Here is a 21,347-nt window from a genome sequence, read left to right on the forward strand (position 1 = left end):
CCCTAGATTAATACTAGTTTGATGAGGAGTTCATAGTGGCAGGAGACACCTCATGGACTCTTCTACGTTATTTTCATAGAAGTTTGTATATTAGCAATTTGATCAGTATTTTACCAGTACATACAGTGAATTTCTCTAACTTATTCCATATTCTACAATCCCACCCTTTTCCCCTGACCACTACTTTCATGCATAGTCCCTTTTCCACGCAAGCTCCCTACAGAAAACCCACCAGAGTGCTCTGCAAGTCCAGCAGAAAGCAGAGGTGTTGCTCCAGGCTGGGCATTACGATGCTGATGCTATTCGAGAGTGTGCTGAGAAGGTGGCGCTACATTGGCAGCAACTGATGCTGAAGATGGAAGATAGACTCAAGTTGGTCAATGCTTCGGTTGCTTTCTACAAAACCTCAGAACAGGTTAGCAAATCCATACAATGACACACATTACAGGACAGGCAGCTGGAGTGTTCTGTCTTATCATACACATTACATTAGACTGGCTAGGAACCTATCACTGCTCTGAGTTTACTTTCTAACTTCTTCCGTTTGTCGGTTGTACGTGGCTTGGTATCTCCCAAGCCTCAAGGGGTTCCATGCTTCTTCCTGGGGGTGAGGGAGTATTGTGATAATATGTTTAAGGGAATCCAATTCATGATAGACACCAGAGACTATGATCAGATACTGTATGTGAGGAGTATAAGGTCATGTTACTAAACTTCTCCATTCTGACACAGGTGTGCAGTGTCCTAGAGAGTCTAGAGCAGGAATACCGGAGGGATGAGGACTGGTGTCGCGGTCATGATAAACTGGGGCCAACAACTGACATGGACCATGTGATGCCACTGATCAGCAAGCACCTGGAACAGAAGGAGGCATTCCTTAAGGTCAATATGGATTACTATGGACTACCATTAATATGGACTACTTTGCTGCCATTTTAAATCAAACTTAATAAACATACACAAATATTGTCTTTAGATCTTTTGTATGCTGCTTCTTTAAAAAATGTATTTATGAACCATTATTTATATAGCACACACATATTCTGCAGTGCTTTACAGTGTATATTTAGTAATTGACATCAGTCCTGCACCAGTGGAGCTTACAGTCTATATTTCTCTACCACATGATTTTTGTCAGAAGCCATATAAAATGCCAGTATGTTTTAGGATTACGGGAGGAAACCCACATAAACTGAGAGAACATACTCCACACAGATCCTTGGTGAGAATCAAACCTACAGTAAGACCTCAGTGCTGGGATGCAGTAATGTTAACCAATAGGCCAACTTACAGTCAGCACTGACTTCCACCATCTTTTAAATAAGCCAGATCTTCACATGTTCAGTAAACTTGTGAAGAAAATATTATGGTGAACTTCATAGTTTATTAACTTATGCATCTAATTAAAAGGCACATATATATGTACAAGTGTAATACTACTGTATATTTCTCCGGCAGGGTCCACAGGTTATCCACAGGACAACATTGGGATATGATGAAGCGACAGCAAATTTGCACCAATCGATCAAAGCTTTTCACCCTCCCAGCATGCAACGGGCCCAACCATATATCCCCGCCTCCTGGCTCAGACAAATCAGTTTTTTGTTTGGTGCGGCAGGAGCCGGACCATGGTCAAGAGGGCTGCTGGTTTTTTAGCAGCCATAAGCTTTCTTATTTTTTTTTTTATAGTCTTACTAAAAATTTTTTCGAAATTTTTCTAAAAAGCGTCTTTTACGTACCTTAGAAAGAGTCGCTCCAGCAACTCTCTGCCGGGCCGCGACATTGCTTACGCACGAGTACAGTGCTGTTTCGTCGGGCGTCTGTGTCGGATATACTAGTAGGTCCAGCAGATGTTACCAGGCTGTGGCCTCGGGTGCACTAGCGCTAGTCCTTAGGGATCAAAGGCTCCAGGAGTAGTATGAGGCCGCGATCCCTAGGGTTGATGTCAGCAGTGGAGAGTCAGACACTCTCCTGGTCGTCCCTCCCCCCGGTTCATGACTAGTTTCCTCCGAGTCTCCCGCCATGAACTGTTTTCCTGCTTCCGTCTGAGACGCTGTGTACTAAGGGACCCAGTCGCAGCATAGGCAGCTGTGTGACTGGTGCGTTAGTGTTCACTTGGGCGTCTATGTTCACTATAGGTTCACTATAGGTGGTGTACACTAGTAGCGTCTGGATCCACTCAGCGTTTGCTAACGTATTGATCGATCCTGGAAGTGGGGTAGGTCTCCCTGTATTCCACTCTACTGAGTATGGGTTATACAGCACTAAGTCTCTATCTACATTTTGTGTATGAATAGTTGGATAAGTGCATAATGCATATGAGTCTGATAATATTACTGTGATTTCTTTCGCTATGCGTCTGAATACGGTTAAAACTTTTATAAAGTAATGCAGTAATATGTTTCTCCTACATACTTGAAATTTATCTGTAGTTGATTATGTGCTCATATTGCTTATTATACTAATGTATAACATGTGACTAACTGCTAGTGTGATTGCTGACTACTATAATTCTGTCAGTTTTTTTCTATCTATTCCGATCCTCAATGCTGGTGTATAGCAGGGTAGGGTCGGATTGTATGTCACTTTAACGAGTCTTAAAGTGATTACAGTCACAAATTGTGTAGTACACTGTGTAAGTGTTGACTATCATGTCTAAGAGCGGGCAAAGGTGAGGAAGATACACTCACAACAACACCAACACTCACATCATGTTTGTCTTGCAAAGCTGGGTTAACCTCTCAGGATCTGGTTCGGGATGGTTTGGTGTGCAAATTGTTTTAGCTTTCACCAAGGTCTCTTGAATAGTACAAGGCAGATACAGGTGCAAGTTGATCCCCCTTGGGCTATGTTTGCACAAACATTATTCAGTATAGCTGAGCGGATAATTCCAACTTCTGTACCAGGAATAGGTTACACGATTAACCCTTACATGCAGCTTCCCTCCTGCGGTTTATCACTTCCAGCAGCAGCCTCTCAAAAGAAACAGGCTGAAAAGCCAGTGGTAAGTAAATCTGCATCTTCACAGTCTACACATGAGGATGAAGGCTCATTAAGCTCTGGTTCTGAGGAGGTAGGCCTCAGCTCAGTGGACATAGCTGAGGCAATAAAAGCCATTCTATCCTTAGAATAAGCAGCAGAGCCTGTGTTAAAATTCAAGGAACCTGTGTTTAAACGACCCAAAACAGTTAAGACTGAGTTTCCTGGGTCAGATCAGCTGACGGAAATCATGGAAGAGGCTTGGGCTACGCCCAGTAAGAAGTTTAGAATTCCTAGGAAATGGAATTCCAATTATCCTCTTCCAGTTGGAGATTGTTTAAAGATGGAGGTGGCTCCCAAAGTAGATACGCGTGTTATTCCATTAGTGCGAAAATCTACATTACCTCTGCCTTCAACATCATTAAGTGATGTCACAGATAGGAAAGTGGATGGTTTTTTAAAAAAAACATTTTTCCCTGTCTGGGGCAGTCATAAGACCAGCCATGGCTTCAGCTTGGATGGCAAAAGCAGTGGCTGCCTGGGCTGATGCATTGGAAGGAGATCTTTCAATGGCATCTAGAGAGCAAAAATCCCATATGGCACATATAAAACAGGCTGTGATGTTCTAGGAAGAAGCAGCTTTGGATATGGGTACAATTGCCTCCAGGGCATCAGCTTATACAGTAGCCGCTTGCAGAGCAGTTTGGCTACGTACATGGAAAGCTGATTCAGAATCTAAAAAGGTTATGGAGTCTTTACCTTTCTCTTGAGATATTCTTTTTGGTAAAGAATTGACAGATATTTTGTAGTCAGAAGCAGACTCCAAGAAAGTAGGTTTGAATTTGTATGTGGAAGGAAACTTTAAAGTTCCAGCTTTTCGGCCCTTTCGGTCTCAAGGAAAAGCTAAAGGGAAAAGTGATGGCAAACAGCCCCAATACAACAAGTCTGGTAAGACTAAAAAGCATTGGGCTACCAGAGGACCGGTTGGTAAAATAGAATATAAGCCATCAGCCTGATGGTGCGGGCCTCCACCTGTACATTTGGAACAAGTACATTTGGGTACCTCGGTTTCATATGGAGAACTTTACGTGCCATCATTTTGTCCATGGAGCCCGGGGATTATATGGTATCCCTGGATATCCAGGATGCTTACCTACATGTTCCTATAGCACTGTTCCATCAGTGCTATCTCAGGTTTGCTATCCTCCAACAGCATTTTCAGTTCCAGGCCCTACCTTTTGGGTTAGCCACAGCCCCCAGAGTATTTACCAAGATTATGGTGGTAATGGCAGCTTATCTCCGCTAGCAGGGGATAAGAATTTTTCCATACCTCGATGATCTTTTAATCCTGGCACAGTCTCAGGAATTGCTTCTGTGTCATCTACAACAGACAATAACGTGTCTGCAGAAGCACAGGTGACTCATAAATTGGGCAAAATCGTCTATGATTCCGTCACAGCGGATCACTCACTTGGGGGCTGTACTAGGTTCAAGCCATCAAAGAGTATTTTTACCTCTGAACAAGATATCCATAGTTCAGCCAAGGATTCAGGAGCTGTTACACAGTCAAAGGGTATCCATTCACGCAGCAATGCGTGTGATGGGATTGATGGTGTCAACATTCGACATGGTAGAGTATGCTCAGTTCCACTCAAGGCATCTGCAGTATCTGATCCTTGCCAAATGGAATGGGTTTTATCAGATGATAAAAACGCAGACTATGATCCTTACGGTGGAAGTAAGGAGGTCGCTAGCCTGGTGGCTATGGACATCCCATCTGGACAAAGGGAGACCCTTTTGGATATCAGAGTGGGAAATTCTGACAGCAGATGCCAGTCTCCAGGGCTGGGGAGCAGTGTCAGGAAGGTTTTGTTTCCAGGGGCAATGGAACAAGGAAGAAGGTTGCCTGCCAATAAATATATTGTGAAATCCAGGCGCAGTATTTAAATTGGAAAAAGAAAAAAAGAAAGAAAAAGACAGAATATAGGGAAATACCAGACTGAATAAAATTATCACATTTATTTACCACAGAAATTAAATTAAAATTCTTTATGAACACAATAAATCATATATGGAATCTTTTTCCCATGTTAGTCCATCTAGGTATAAATAGATAGATCCACACAGTCACAGCCTGATCGGCTTAAAATGTCCTGGGACCTGAATTCCTTGGCCTCAAAGGCTTCCAGTATATAAAACAGTGTTCTTTATAGATAAAAGAGTGGTGTACTCTAAAACGTCACACTAAGGTCCCATCATTAGCATCTATGGCAATAAAATTAGGACCATATACACCCGATATGTTGACAGAGTTATTCCAGATCGCAGTAGGTACTATTAGAATTTCCTGTTAACAAGACGTATTACAGGTGTACCTTCTGTCATTTACTCCGTCTGCCGGCTCTCCGCCTCCGTCTCCGTTCAGACTCCCTCCTCGATTATCTGGCCAGCCGCCGCCTCCCAGAGCCTCAGTGCTCCTTCGTCCTGCACTGCCGGTGGGCTGTGAAACGCACCACTCTGGCTTCCGGTTTCGCGGTCCGGGGGTGTGAGCGGGGTGTGAGCGATCAGCGTTCACTCGGGTGATTGACTCTGAATGCAGCTCCAACGCGTTTCCCCCCCTCAGGGGCTTCGTCAGGGATCCCTGACGAAGCCCCTGAGGGGGGGAAACGCGTTGGAGCTGCATTCAGAGTCAATCACCCGAGTGAACGCTGATCGCTCACACCCCGCTCACACCCCCGGAAGCCACGGACCGCGAAACCGGAAGCCAGAGTGGTGCGTTTCACAGCCCACCGGCAGTGCAGGACGAAGGAGCACTGAGGCTCTGGGAGGCGGCGGCTGGCCAGATAATCGAGGAGGGAGTCTGAACGGAGACGGAGGCGGAGAGCCGGCAGACGGAGTAAATGACAGAAGGTACACCTGTAATACGTCTTGTTAACAGGAAATTCTAATAGTACCTACTGCGATCTGGAATAACTCTGTCAACATATCGGGTGTATATGGTCCTAATTTTATTGCCATAGATGCTAATGATGGGACCTTAGTGTGACGTTTTAGAGTACACCACTCTTTTATCTATAAAGAACACTGTTTTATATACTGGAAGCCTTTGAGGCCAAGGAATTCAGGTCCCAGGACATTTTAAGCCGATCAGGCTGTGACTGTGTGGATCTATCTATTTATACCTAGATGGACTAACATGGGAAAAAGATTCCATATATGATTTATTGTGTTCATAAAGAATTTTAATTTAATTTCTGTGGTAAATAAATGTGATAATTTTATTCAGTCTGGTATTTCCCTATATTCTGTCTTTTTCTTTCTTTTTTTCTTTTTCCAATTTAAATACTGCGCCTGGATTTCATATTCTAAAGCTATAACCATTAAGGGTAACGGTTTGTCCTACGGCTACAAATTTAAAATTTTAACCCCATTCCCGTAAGGAGTTTGCGCAGATAATATTTCCTTTGTTTTCAATAAATATATTGGAACTTCGGGCCATATACATGGCACTGATTCAGGCAAAGGACATCCTTCAGGGAAAACCAGTTCAGATCCGCTCGGACAATGCGACGGCAGTAGCGTACCTCAACCATCAGGGAGGAACTTGCAGCCAAAAAACTATAAAGGAGGTAGGTCACACATTAAAGTGGGCAGAACTTCATTATCCAGCCTTGTCCGCAGTGTTCGTTCCGGGAGCCCTAAACTGGGAAGCGGATTTTCTCAGTCGACACGCCATTCAGGCAAGCGAATGGGCTCTACGCCCTGAGGTCTTCCAGACTCTAGTTGACAAATGGGGATTGCCAGAGATAGATGTCATGGCGTCCCGTCAGAACATCAAAGTTCTTGCATACAGGTCAAGAGCAAAGGATCCCAGAGCCACCTTTGTGGATGCCCTGTCGTTGAGATGGACTTTCATCTGGCCTATGTGTTTCCTCCAATCACCTTCTTACCCAGGGTGGTGAGAAAGATAAAGCAAGGAAAGGGTGCCATGATACTAATGGCTCCGGCTTGACCCAGAAGACATTGGTACACAGATCTGCAGAGAATGTCGATGGATGCTCCATTCCTGCTGCCTCATCGTCCAGATCTACTGACGCAGGGTTATCACAGACATCTGGATCAACTGTCTTTGACGGCGTTGCTCTTGAGACCTCTAACCTGAAGTCAAGTGAATTCTCACAACAGGTAATTCAAACAATGCTCAGAGCAAGGAAACCTTCCTCAGCTTGAATTTATCACCGAATATGGCAAAACCTATATTCATGAGTGCAAGTGTCAGCATTGACTGTATGGTTCCAAAAGAAAGTTGTCAACATACAGGATGTGCATACTTTTTTCCTGGGAATTCTGCACATTAAACCTCCTTTTGTTCCTCCTATAGTGCCTTGGGACTTAAGTTTAGTACTAAAGGCCCTTCAAGTTGCCCCATTTGAACCACTTAATAAAGTGGATCTCAAATGGTTGACAGCTAAAGTTCTCTTTCTACTGGCCATGGCATCAGCTAGAAGAGTGTCAGATTTAGGGGCATTGTTATGTCGTCTTCCATGTCTGATCTTTTATCCAGATAGAGCAGTTCTCAGAACTAAATCTGGGTATCTTCCCAAGGTGGTGTCTAAATTTCACCTTAACGAAGAAATTGTGGTCCTGACTTTCCAGGAATTGGGCCTTTCTGCGGGAGATGCATCGCTGGACGTGGTCCGTGCCTTAAGGATCTACGTGGATCATACCTGTGCCATCAGAAAGACAGATTCTCTCTTCACTCTCTACGGATTTCACAAGAGTAAGGCCTGCTGATAAGCAGGCACTGGCGAGGTGGCTTCGGATGACTATTTCAGAAGCATATGCTGATCTCCCTTTTCCGGCTAATGTCTCTGCTCATTCTACTCATAAGGTAAGTCCATCATGGGCAGCACAACGTGGTGCTTCAGCAGAACAGATATGTAAGGCAGCCACATGGTCTTCCATTAACACATTCATTAGGCATTATGCCGTGGATCTCTTTGCCTCTCAGGATGCTGAATTCAGGAGCGTCCCCACCACTAAATTGCTTTGGGAAATCCCAATGTTATCCTGTGGATAACCTGTGGACCCTGCCAGAGAAATATATGTTATGGTAAGAACTTACCGTTGATAACGGTATTTCTCGTAAGTCCACAGGGATCCCACCCTGACCCACCTGATTTGAGGATCCTTTTACTCACTAACTTCTTCCTCCTTGTACGAAAGGGTGTGCATGTGTGTTCTTCTCGCCTGATTAGGGCTATCTATGATGCTTCTGCCATAAGCTTTGAGAAAACAACTGATTTGTCTGAGTCAGAAGGCGAGGATATATGAACAGACCCGTTGCATGCTGGGAGGCCGAAAAGCTTTGACCGATTGGCGCAAATACACTGTCGCTTCATCATATTCCAATGTTATCCTGTTGACTTAGGAGAAAATACCGTTATCAACGGTAAGTTCTTACCATAATGTATATATTACAACTAAAGTTTAAAAGCACCATCCACGAACAGAGGGTTCTTTCTGATGAAGTCAATAAAATGTGTCCGGTTTGCCTTTGCACTCTGCCACTCACTTTCTTGGAACTTATGAATGGTGTTACTCTATTTATAAATGCCTTTTTTAAATCGCTAATTACAAACAAGATGCTGGTTACGTTTTTCCCAAACATGTTTAGCTTTTTGACTCTTAAAAAGTCATATTGAAAACTAATTTTAGTGTTATATTGTGCTCACATCTTCCATAGGCGTGCACTTTGGCACGAAGAAATGCTGAAGTGTTTTTAAAGTATATTCACCGCAACAATGTCAGTATGCCTGGGGTGGCCCCTCACACACGAGCCCCTGAACAACAAGTGAAAGGTAAGCATCCCTTGTATGTTGTCAGTTTATATTTTCTTTCATTCGATGCGTGGAAAGTCTGCCCAGGAAGAGCAAAAAGTGAAGTGGATGTGTGACTTTTTCCTTCACAAGCTTTTCTTTAGCAATAGAGATTTACTGATGCACGTAATACACATTTATTATTTGAAACACATATCTGGCATGGATTTTTGCCTTCCGTAGCTGTAAATATGAAAGTCTGTTCTGCACATGCCCTATTACACCCGGGAGGGAAGGTTTAAATGATACTCCACACAATGTTTTATTGTCTCTGGGGGTAGGGAAGCATCATTCACATTTACTTATATAGTGACACAATGGGGAGGGGGTTTAATAACAGAGTGGGGCACTGAGGGCCATTGGAACTTTAAGAGTTTGAGCGTGTGGGCTGGCTCCTTCCGCTATGCCCCTCCTACCAGACTCAGTTTAGAAAATGTGCCCGGAGGAGCCGGTCACAGCTAGGGGAGCTCTACAGAGTTTCTCTAGTAAAGTTTATTTTAGAGTTTATTATTTTACAGGGAGGCTGCTGGCAACAGCCTCCCTGCTTCGTGGGACTAAGGCGGGGAGTAGTGTCCGCCCTGTGGGGTCTGAGCCACTATCTCCGCTGACATGAGACTGAGCTCCTGAGGGGATAGATCGTTCCCCGCCAGGGGATCGCTCACACCAGCAGCATGCCGCTTAGCATTGGGGGGCCGGTGTGAAGATGGCGGCAACAGGGTAGGAGCGCAGTACTAACTGCGCTCCGGAGGCCCAGCGGTAAATAGTGAGTCGCTGTGAGGGGCGCCCTGAGCCAGCGCCTGAACCCTGCACTGGTCAGCAAGCCTGTCGAGGTCCGTGGATCTCAGCCAGCATTTTACCATAGGCCAGTATAATCCTTGTGAAGAGCGGGAAAACAGTGCCATTTTGGGGGCGGAGCTTCTCAGAGCGGACCCAGCAGCGTTCAGCACCATTTTCCTGCCTACAGCGCTGTCCAGGAAGAGCAAGTCCCTCCACAGCAACTCCAGCTATCTCTCATGGTACCAGGGGGTTGCTGAATGGGGGGGGGGAGGCTGCAAAACGACTGTGTAACCTTAAGGTGTACAGTCAGCGCTGATAGGGGGGTCTCCCTTTATATTAAAAGCGCTGTGTGTGGGTTGGCTCCAATCTCTGTTCTCTCTTACCATTCTTGGGCGTGAAACTCTGTCTGTCCTCCCCTGTGTGTGTGTGGAGTAGCTGAGGTCTCCATTAAGCAATGTCCAGGGACCCTGTGTCATATGCTGCAGAGGATGTGTCCTGTCAGGATGATCCCATTCCATGTAATCAGGATTGCACTGGTTTAGCACAGATTCCAGCAAGGGAGCCTGAATGGTTATCCTCTATCAAATCTATGATTTCTCAGATTTCAAATAGGGTTGCACAAAATGAATCTGCTACTCAGGCTTTACAGAACTCTATGGCAGTCTGGCCCAGTTCTGGTACCTCAGGGCTCCCCTCTGTATATTTACATAAACGTGCTCTTGCACATATCATGCAGGATGATTCCGATTCTGATACTGCAGACATTGACGTAGATGTGTTGCGGGGGGCAGTATCTCTTGCAAAAGGGGTGCAGTTTATGATAGAGGCTATTAGAGATGTGTTGAATATTGCTGATACAACACCCGAGCAGGTTGAGGAGGCTTACTTCACTGAAAATAAGAAAGCCTCACTAACCTTCCCAACGTCAGAGGAATTAAATGCTATTTTTGAAAAGGCTTGGGAAAACCCGGATAAAAAATTCCAGATACCTATAAGGGTTCTGGTGGCATTTACTTTCCCGGTATAGGATAGGAAAAAATGGAAAAACCCGCCTATTGTTGACGCGTCAGTATCCAGACTCTCTAAAAAGGTGGTTTTACCTGTTCCAGGATCTACCGCCTTGAAAGAGCTGGCTGATCGTAAAATTGATAATGGCCCTCATTCCGAGTTTTTCGCGCGCTACCTACTTTTAGCAGAAATGCAAACACAAAGCCGCCGCCCTCTGGGAGTTTATCTTAGCATAGCAGAATTGCTAACGAAAGATTAGCAATTCTGCTATTATTAGCAAAATTGCTAACGAAAGCAATTTCCTTGCAGTTTCTGAGTAGCTCCAGACCTACTCCTAGATTGCGATCACTTCAGTTCGTTTAGTTCCTGGTTTGACGTCACAAACACGCCCTGCGTTCGGCCAGCCACTCCTCCGTTTCTCCAGCCACTCCTGCGTTTTTACATGGCACGTCTGCGTTTTTTAGCACACTCCCTGAAAACGGCCAGTTTCCACCCAGAAACACCCACTTCCTGTCAATCACACTACGATCAGCAGAGCGATTGAAAAGCTTTGTTCGCCCGTGAGTAAAATAGCATAGTTTTGTGTAAAATTGCTTAGCGCGTACGCCCTGCTGTGCATACGCATGCGCAGAACTGCCGGATTTTAGCCTATTAGCAATTCTGCTAAAATTAGCAGCTAGCGAACAATTAGGAATGAGGGCCAATATGCTCAAATCCATGTACACGGCTTCTGGGGCAATACTGCGTCCCACTATTGCCAGTGCTTGGATTGCAAAAGCTATAGGCCCTCATTCCGAGTTGTTCGCTCGCAAGCTGCTTTTAGCAGCTTTGCACACGCTAAGCCGCCGCCTACTGGGAGTGAATCTTAGCTTATCAAAATTGCGAACGAAAGATTAGCAAAATAGCGAATAGACACTTCTTAGCAGTTTCTGAGTAGCTCCACACTTACTCGGCATCTGCGATCAGTTCAGTGCTTGTCGTTCCTGGTTTGACGTCACAAACACACCCAGCGTTCGCCCAGACACTCCTCCGTTTCTCCAGCCACTCCCGCGTTTTTCCCAGAAACGGTAGCGTTGCACACACACCCATAAAACGGCCTGTTTCCGCCCAGAAACACCCACTTCCTGTCAATCACATTACGATCACAAGAACGAAGAAAAAACCTCGTAATGCCGTGAGTAAAATACCTAACTGCATAGCAAATTTACTTGGCGCAGTCGCACTGCGGGCATTGCGCATTAGCGACTAATCGCTCCGTTGCGAGAAAAAAATACAGAGCGAACAACTCGGAATGACCCCCATAGTAAAGTGGTCAGGCATGTTACTTGAAGACTTGGATACTATGGAGAAATGTGATTTTAATTATTTATTAACAGTTTCTTATATAGCGCAGCATATTCCGTTGCGCTTTACAATTAGAACAACAGTAATAGAACAAAACTGGGTAAAAACAGACAGACATAGAGGTAGGAAGGTCCTGCTCGCAATGTTGAATTGTTTTTATGTAACATTCAGAATTCGGCAGGATTTCTGGTAGAATCCATGAAAGACCTGGGTTCCATGGCTGCTGGAATTCTTCCCTGTCTGTATCAGCTCGTCGAGGACTGTGGTTGTGCCAGTGGTCTGCCTACGCGGAATCCAGGAGAAGTGTGGAGATCCTACTCTACACAGGTCAGGCTCTCTTTGGGGAAGCCTTAGATGCGTGGATCTCCACGGCTACGGCTGGTAAGTCACCTTTTCTTCCAACAGATACACCTGCTCCAAAGGAACCCTTTTCTTCAGCTACATCACAGCCCTTTCGGTCTACCAAGCCCAGAAAGGCCAAGCCGTCCAACACCTTCTTTTGGGGAGGTCGGCCCAAATCCAAGAAACCTGCGGCTGCAGGTTCCCAGGAACAGAAACCTGCTTCAGGTACACCGAAGTCCTCTGCATGACAGTGGACTGCAAGCCCCGGAGGTGAGGCCATTGGGAGCGAGACTCAAGCATTTCAGTCACGTCTGGGTGTCATCCGGCCTGGAACCATGGGTGCAAGATATTGTGTCTCAGGGGTACAGGCTGGAATTTCAGAGTCTACCTACCCACCGATTTTTCAAGTCAGGCTTGCCAGCTCGGCTGGCAGACAGGACTGTGCTGCAAGAAGCCGTCCAGAAGTAGGTGGAGGCACAGGTCATCGTGCCAGTACCACCTCATATACAAAACAGAAGTTACTATTCGAACCTTTTTCGTGGTACCGAAACCGGATGGTTCGGTCAGGCCCATTTTGAACTTAAAAACACTAAACCACTTTCTGAGGGAGTTCAAGTTCAAAATGGAGTCTCTAAGGGCAGTGATATCAGGTCTGGAGGAGGGGGAATTCCTGGTATCACTAGATATCAATGATGCGTACCTCCACATTCCGATTTGGCTGCCGCGTCAAGCTTATCTTCGATTCACACTGTTGGACTGTCATTTTCAGTTCCAGGCCCTACCATTTGGCCTCTCCACAGCACCGAGGGTATTCACCAAGGTGATGGCAGAAATGATGGTTCTCCTCCGCAGACAGGGGGTGAACACAATTCCATATCTGGACGATCTGCTGATAAAGGCATCGTCCAAGGAGAAGCTGTTACGGTCCATAGCTCTAACGACACAGCTACTCAGGGAACATGGTTGGATCCTGAATCTTCCAAAATCACATTTGGAACCAACCAGGAGGTTGTACTTTCTGGGAATGATCCTAGACACGGAAGTGCAGAGGGTGTTTCTTCCAGAGGAAAAAGCGTTGGTGTTACAAACAATGGTCCGGTATGTCCTGAAGCCAACCCGGGTGTCGATTCATCAGTACATTCGCCTTCTGGAGAAGATGGTGGCCTCTTACGAGGCTCTACAGTACGGGAGGTCCTTCCAACTGGATCTCCTGGACAAGTGGTCGGGATCCCATCTACACATGCACCAGAGAATACGTCTGTCGCCAAGGGCCAGGATTTCACTCCTCTGGTTGCTGTAATTACCTCACCTTCTGGAGGGCCTCAAGTTTGGGATTAAGGACTGGATCCTTCTAACCACGGATGCAAGTCTCCGGGGCTGGGTCGCAGTCACTCAAGGGGAAACCTTCCAAGGAAGGTGGTCAAGTCTGGAAGCCTGCCTGACAATAAACATTCTGGAACAAAGAGCCGTCTACAACGGTCTTCTCCAAGCGGCACATCTTCTGAGAAATCTGGCCATTCAAGTGCAGCCGGACAATGTGACAACAGTGGCTTACATAAACCAACAGGGCAGAATGAAGAGCAGAGCTGCAATGTCAGAGGTAACAAGAATCATCCCCTGGGCAGAAAAACACGCATTGGCGCTGTCAGCAATCTTCATTCCGGGAGTAGACAACTGGGAAACGCCAATCAAGGGGAGTGGGGTCTCCATCCAGGGGAGTGGGGTCTCCATTTGGAGGTGTTCAAGGAGGTATCAGATCTTTGGGGCGTACCCCAAATCGACATGATGGCCTCTCGTCTCAACAAGAAGCTTAGGCGGTATTGCTCCAGGTCAAGGGACCCGCAAGCAGTGGCGGTGGACGCCCTAGTGAATCCGTGGGTGTTCCAGTCGGTGTACGTGTTTACTCCACTTCCACTCATTCCAAGAGTTCTCAAACTCATAAGGAGAACAAGAGTTCAGGCAATCGTCATTGCTCCGGACTGGCCAAGAAGGGCTTGGTACGCGGATCTACTGGATCTACTGCTAGCAGAGCCAAGGCCCCTTCCTCTTCGGGAGGACCTACTACAGCAGGGGCCGTTTGCCTATCAAGACTTACCACGGCTACGTTTGACGGCATGGAGGTTGAACGCCAGATACTAGCTCTGAAGGGTATTCCGAACAAGGTTATTCCTATCCTGCTACTCAAAGGAGTAACGTCAAAACATTACGTATTTTTTGGAAAAAATATGTATCTTGGTGTGAGTCCAAGAAGTTTTCTCTTCATCCTGCAAGCAGGTGTGGATATGGGCCTGAGGTTAGGATCCATAAAAGTCCAAATTTCGGCCCTATCCATTTTCTTCTAGAAACAGTTGGCTGCCCTCCCTGAGGTTCAGACTTTTTTGAAGGGAGTTCTGCACATCCAGCCTCCCTTTGTACCGCCTAACGTGGTGTTGCAGTTTCTCCAATCTGACTGGTTTGAGCTTCTACAGGAGGTTGAGGTCAAATTTCTTATGTGAAAGGCTGTCACTTTGTTGGCCTTAGCTTCTGCTAGACGTGTGTCGGAGTTGGGGGCTTTGTCCTGTAAAAGCCCATACTTGATCTTCCAAGAAGATAGAGCTGAGCTCCGGACACGTCAGCAGTTTCTTCCAAAGGTTGTGTCGGCATTTCATATCAACCAACCTATTGTGGTACCAGTGACTACTGACTCCCTAATTTCTTCAAAGTCCTTGGATGTTGTAAGGGCTCTGAAAATCTATGTGAAGAGGACTGCTCATCACAGGAAATCGGACTCTCTGTTTGTCTTATATAATCCCAAGAAAATTGGGTGTACTGCTTCTAAGCAGACTATCTCTCACTGGATCAGGTTCACTATCCAGCATGCGTATTCTACGGCAGGATTGCCGTGTCCTACGTCTGTTAAGGCCCACTCTACTCGTAAGGTGGGGTCTTCCTGGGCAGCTGCCCAGGGTGTCTCGGCGTTACAACTTTGCCGAGCTGCAACTTGGTCTGGGTCGAACACGTTTGCAAAGTTCTACAAGTTCGATACTTTGGCCTCTGATGATCTGAAGTTCAGTCAATCAGTTCTGCAGGAGCCTCCGCGCTCTCCCTCCCATTCTGGGAGCTTTGGTACATCCCCATGGTACTAATGTGGACCCCAGCATCCTCTAGGACGTAAGAGAAAATAGGATTTTGGTTACCTACCAGTAAATCCTTTTCTCGTAGTCCGTAGAGGATGCTGGGCGCAAGCCCAGCGCTTCGTTTTCCTGCTATCGTTATTTGGTTCAGTACAACTTTGTTTTAGTTGAGTACTGCATTGTTACTTGGTAAGTAATGTTTCAGCGGTTGCTGAGTTTTCAAGCTAAGTTAGCTTGATGTGCCTTGTATGTGTGAGCTGGTGTGAATCTCACCACTGTCTGTGTTAAATCCTTCTCTCAAAGATGTCCGTCTCGGGCACAGTTTCTAGACTGAATCTGGTAGGAGGGGCATTGAGGTAGGAGCCAGCCCACACTCTCAAACCCTTTAAGTGTCAGTGGCTCCTGGTGGACCCGTCTATACCCCATAGTACTAATGTGGACCCCAGCATCCTCTACGGACTATGAGAAAAGGATTTACCGGTAGGCAACCGAAATCCTATTTTATAATGAGTGTGTGTGCGCATACTGTATATTTATTTGTGTGTGTGTGTGTGTGTGTGTGTGTGTGTGTGTGTGTGTGTGTGTATACTGTATGTAGATTTTAAATTGTGTAGCTATAATGTATGTGTATAAAAATGTATAGTGTTTATGTACAGTATGTGAGTATATGCATTTTCTTTTCCTTGTTTTCTTTGAACTATTTGTGCTTATGTACTCTGCAAGGTGCTGCAAAATCCTTGTAGTGCCATATAAATAAAGGATAATAATATATATAATGTATGTACAGTATTTGTTTATTTTTTTGTTCTAATTTATCAAACTGATTGTACAGTATGGTAACAAAGGGTTGCTATGCATGATATATATATATAGACAAATTAATAACAAGACTAAACTGTAATGAACAATCATCTTCATTATGTTATATTAATGGCAACACAGCAATAAAATATCTTTGCATTTTCATGCTGTTTTTACATTGTACAGCGCCATATCCTAATTAGTCGCCCTACTAAATTTGGTGACATTCTGATTGTTCGATCAAGCTACAATGGCTCTCAATAGGGAAAGATCTGCATCGTACAGCCATAACAATGAAGCCACCAGCCTGATGTGGTACAGTATATCAAAACTGTTCTGACCCGTTGAGGCATGGATTCCACAAGACCTTTGAAGGTACCCTGTGGTACCTGACACTAAGAGACCTTTAAGTCCTGTAAGTTGCCAGGTGGGGCCTCCATGGCTCAGACCTATTTTCCCACTACATTCCACAGATGCTTGATTGGATTTAGATCTGGGGAATTTGGAGGCCAAGTCAACACCTTGAACTCTTTGTCATGTCAATCCATTCCTGCAGTGTGGCAGGATGAATTATCTTGCTGAAAGAAGCCACTGCCATCAGGGAATACCATTGCCATTCCAACAATGTTTAAGTAGGTGGTACGTATCAAAGTAACATCCACAGTAACATACCAGGACCCAAGGTTTCTCAGCAGAACATTGCCCAGAGCATCACACTGTCGGAACTGGCTTGCTGTATTCCCATAGTGCATCCTGGTGCCATATCTTCCCTAGGTTAACAACACACATGCTCCCGGCTGTCAACCTTCTTTCATTGCTCCATGGTCCAGTTCTGACGCTAATGTGTCCATTGTTGACGCTTCTCGCCGTGGATAGGGGTTAGCATGGGGTTAATTTCAAAGTATCTAACGTTACATACAGTATCTACTATCCATTACGTGAACAATACTGCATAGCTTCCAAATAGATGGAAGATGTATAAATTATAGTATTAAAATAAAATTAATAAATAAAAAATAATAAAATAAAATTATAAAAATAAATTAATATGTGGAATTTAATGTGTTTTTATGAATTTAATTTACTTTCTTTGTTGATAAACTAAGGTTGACATTTAATTAAAAATTCTGGTCCAGGTTGCTGTAAATAATGTTACATGTAATGAGTGATTAAAAGTATTAGCCTTACAATTTAATTTTCTGCTTCTCCTATATAGTTGATGTAAATAGCATTTTTTTTCTTTAGTACAGCACTAAATATGATCATGCTGGTATATTTATTTAAATGAAATACCATGAGTTTCAAGGATGTTTAATATTTCTAAAATAGATTTCTTCTTCGGGGTACACGGTCTCCACAGGGTTAACACTGGTGTATGCTTGGTGGAGACCAGGATCAGGCACCGAATATCAAAAGCTTTGAGTCTCCCAGGATACACTCTGTCCCTCTCCCCTATACCCCTCCCACAACTCAGGCTTTTCAGTTTCTCTAACGTCCTAGTGGATGCTGGGTACTCCGTAAGGACCATGGGGAATAGACGGGCTCCGCCGGAGACATGGGCACTTTAAGAAAGAATTTAGATTCTGCTGTGCTCTGGCTCCTCCCTCTATGTCCCTCCTCCAGACCTCAGTTTGAATCTGTGCCCGGACGAGCTGGGTGCTGTTCAGTGAGCTCTCCTGAGCTTGCTGTAAGAAAGTATTTTGTTAGGTTTTTTATTTTCAGGGAGCTCTGCTGGCAACAGACTCCCTGCATCGCGGGACAGAGGGGAGAGAAGCAGCCCTACTCTCTGAAGATAGGTCCTGCTTCTTAGGCTACTGGACACCATTAGCTCCAGAGGGATCGTACACAGGATCTCACCCTCGTCGTCCGATCCCAGAGCCGCGCCGCCGTCCCCCTCGCAGAGCCGGAAAACAGTGTGTGCTGGCATACTCTCTCTCTGTCTCACCAAAGGGCCTTGTGTGGGAGCTGTCTTCAAAAAGGGCATTCCCTGTGTGTGTGGTCTGTCGGTACGCTTCTGTCGACATGTCTGATGAGGAAGGCTATGTGGAAGCAGAGCGGGAGCAAATGAATGTGGTGTCTCTGCCGACGGCACCGACACCTGATTGGATGGATATGTGGAAGGTTTTAAATGATAATGTTAATTCCTTGCATAAAAGGTTAGACAAAGCTGAAACCTCAGGACAGTCAGGGTCCCAACTCATGCCTTGTCGTTGTTGACATACCTATGTCGCAGAGACCGACAGGGTCTCAGAAGCGCCCACTATCCCAAATTATTGACACGGATACCGACATGGATTCTGACTCCAGTGTCGATTACGATGATGCAAAGTTACAGCCAAAATTGGCTAAATCCATCCGTTATATGATTATAGCTATCGAGGATGTGTTGCACATCACAGAGGAAACCCCAGTCCCTGACAAGAGGGTTCATATGTATGGGGAAAAGAAGCCGCAGGTAACTTTTCCCCCCCTCACACGAGCTCAATGAGTTATGTGAAAAGGCTTGGGAATCTCCAGATAAAAAACTGCAGATTTCCAAAAAGATTCTTATGGCGTATCCTTTCCCGCCAACGGACAGGTTACGCTCGGAATCCTCCCCTAGGGTGGACAAAGCTTTGACACGCTTATCCAAGAAGGTAGCCCTGCCGTCACAGGATACGGCTACCTTACTGAGGCCGGCAATCGCGTTGGCTTGGGTGTGTAGTGCTGTAGCAGCATGGACGGATACCTTATCTGAGGAACTTGATAGCTTAGACAAGGATACTATATTAATGACCCTGGGGCATATTAAAGACGCTGTCCTTTATATGAGAGATGCTCAGAGAGACATTAGCCTACTAGGTTCTAGAATAAATGCTATGTCGATTTCTGCCAGAAGGGTCCTGTGGACTCGGCAATGGACAGGTGATGCCGACTCAAAAAGGCACATGGAGGTTTTACCTTACAAGGGTGAGGAATTGTTTGGGGAGGGTCTCTCAGACCTGGTCTCCACAGCTACGGCTGGGAAGTCAAATTTTTTGCCATATGTTTCCTCACAACCTAAGAAAGCACCGTATTACCAAATGCAGTCCTTTCGATCACAGAAAAACAAGAAAGTCCGAAGTGCGTCCTTTCTTGCCAGAGGCAGGGGCAGAGGAAAGAAGCTGCACAACACAGCTAGTTCCCAGGAACAGAAGTCCTCCCCGGCTTCCACTAAATCCACCGCATGACGCTGGGGCTCCACAGGCGGAGCTAGGCCCGGTGGGGGCGCGTCTCCGAAATTTCAGCCACAAGTGGGTTCACTCACAGTTGGATCCCTGGGCAATAGATGTTGTGTCTCAGGGGATACAAGCTGGAATTCGAAGAGATGCCCCCTCACCGATACCTCAAGTCGGCCCTGCCAGCTTCCCCCTTAGAGAGGGAAATAGTGTTAACTGCAATTCACAAATTGTATCTTCAACAGGTGGTGGTCAAGGTTCCCCTCCTTCAACAAGGAAAGGGTTATTATTCGACCATGTTTGTGGTACCGAAACCGGACGGTTCGGTCAGACCCATATTGAATTTAAAATCCCTGAACGTGTACCTAAAAAGGTTCCGGTTCAAGATGGAATCGCTGAGAGCGGTCATTGCAAGCCTGGAAGGGGGGGATTTTATTTTGTCTCTGGACATAAAGGATGCATACCTTCATGTCCCCATTTATCCACCTCATCAGGCGTACCTCAGATTTGTGGTACAGGATTGTCATTACCAATTTCAGACGTTGCCGTTTGGTCTCTCCACGGCTCCGAGAATATTTACCAAGGTAATGGCGGAAATGATGGTACTCCTGCGGAAGCAAGGGGTCACAATTATCCCATACTTGGACGATCTCCTCATAAAAGCGAGGTCAAGAGGGCAGTTGCTGATCAGCGTAGCACGTTCTCTGGAAGTGTTACGGCAACACGGCTGGATTCTGAATATTCCAAAGTCGCAGTTGGTTCCTACGACTCGTCTGCCCTTCCTGGGCATGATTCTGGACACAGGCCAGAAAAGGGTTTATCTCCCGATAGAGAAGGTTCAGGAACTCATGACACTGGTCAGGGACCTATTAAAACCAAAACAGGTGTCAGTGCATCACTGCACTCGAGTCCTGGGAAAGATGGTCGCATCGTACGAGGCCATTCCCTTCGGCAGGTTCCATGCGAGGACCTTTCAATGGGACTTACTGGACAAATGGTCCGGATCACATCTTCAGATGTATCGGTTAATCACCCTATCCCCCAGGACCAGGGTGTCTCTCCTGTGGTGGCTGCAGAGTGCTCACCTTCTCGAGGGCCGCAGATTCGGCATTCAGGACTGGGTCCTGGTGACCACGGATGCAAGCCTCCGAGGGTGGGGAGCAGTCACACAGGGAAGAAATTTCCAAGGTCTGTGGTCAAGTCAGGAGACTTGCCTTCACATCAACATCCTGGAACTAAGGGCCATTTACAACGCCCTACGTCAAGCAGATGCTCTGCTTCGCGGTCAACCTGTTCTGATTCAGTCAGACAACATCACCGCTGTGGCTCATGTAAACCGACAAGGCGGCACAAGGAGCAGGGTGGCGATGGCGGAAGCCACCAGAATTCTTTGCTGGGCGGAGAATCATGTAAGCGCACTGTCAGCAGTGTTCATCCTGGAGGTAGACAACTGGGAAGCAGACTTCCTCAGCAGGCACGACCTCCACCCGGGGGAGTGGGGACTTCATCAAGAAGTCTTCGCACAGCTTGCAAGTCGGTGGGAACTGCCACAGGTGGACATGATGGCATCCCGCCTCAACAAGAAACTACAGAGGTATTGCGCCAGGTCAAGAGACCCTCAGGCGATAGCTGTAGACGCCCTGGTGACATCGTGGGTGTTCCAATCGGTCTATGTATTTCCTCCTCTTCCTCTCATACCCAAGGTGTTGAGAATCATAAGAAAAAGAGGAGTGAGAACAATACTCATTGTTCCGGATTGGCCAAGAAGGACTTGGTATCCGGATCTGCAAGAAATGCTCACAGAGGACCCGTGGCCTTTTCCTCTAAGACAGCACTTGTTGCAACAAGGGCCCTGTCTGTTCCAAGACTTACCGCGGCTGCGTTTGACGGCATGGCGGTTGAACGCC

The 21,347-nt window shown here is 46.0% G+C and overlaps 1 protein-coding gene across 6 annotated transcripts in view; it reads left to right on the forward strand.

Annotated features, from left to right (window-relative positions):
• The window catches only part of KALRN (kalirin RhoGEF kinase), a 1,402,249-nt gene that overhangs the window by 984,983 nt on the left and 395,919 nt on the right, over positions 1-21,347 (forward strand). For all 6 annotated transcript variants that reach the window (XM_063934074.1, XM_063934073.1, XM_063934072.1 and 3 more), the window contains 3 exons: positions 197-415; positions 733-882; positions 8,726-8,840. In XM_063934074.1, the coding sequence (XP_063790144.1) occupies positions 197-415; positions 733-882; positions 8,726-8,840 (484 nt within the window). The remainder of the gene's footprint in view (positions 1-196; positions 416-732; positions 883-8,725; positions 8,841-21,347) is intronic.

The sequence above is a fragment of the Pseudophryne corroboree genome, chromosome 7 (genome assembly GCF_028390025.1).
Source record: "Pseudophryne corroboree isolate aPseCor3 chromosome 7, aPseCor3.hap2, whole genome shotgun sequence".
Lineage (NCBI taxonomy): Eukaryota > Metazoa > Chordata > Amphibia > Anura > Myobatrachidae > Pseudophryne > Pseudophryne corroboree.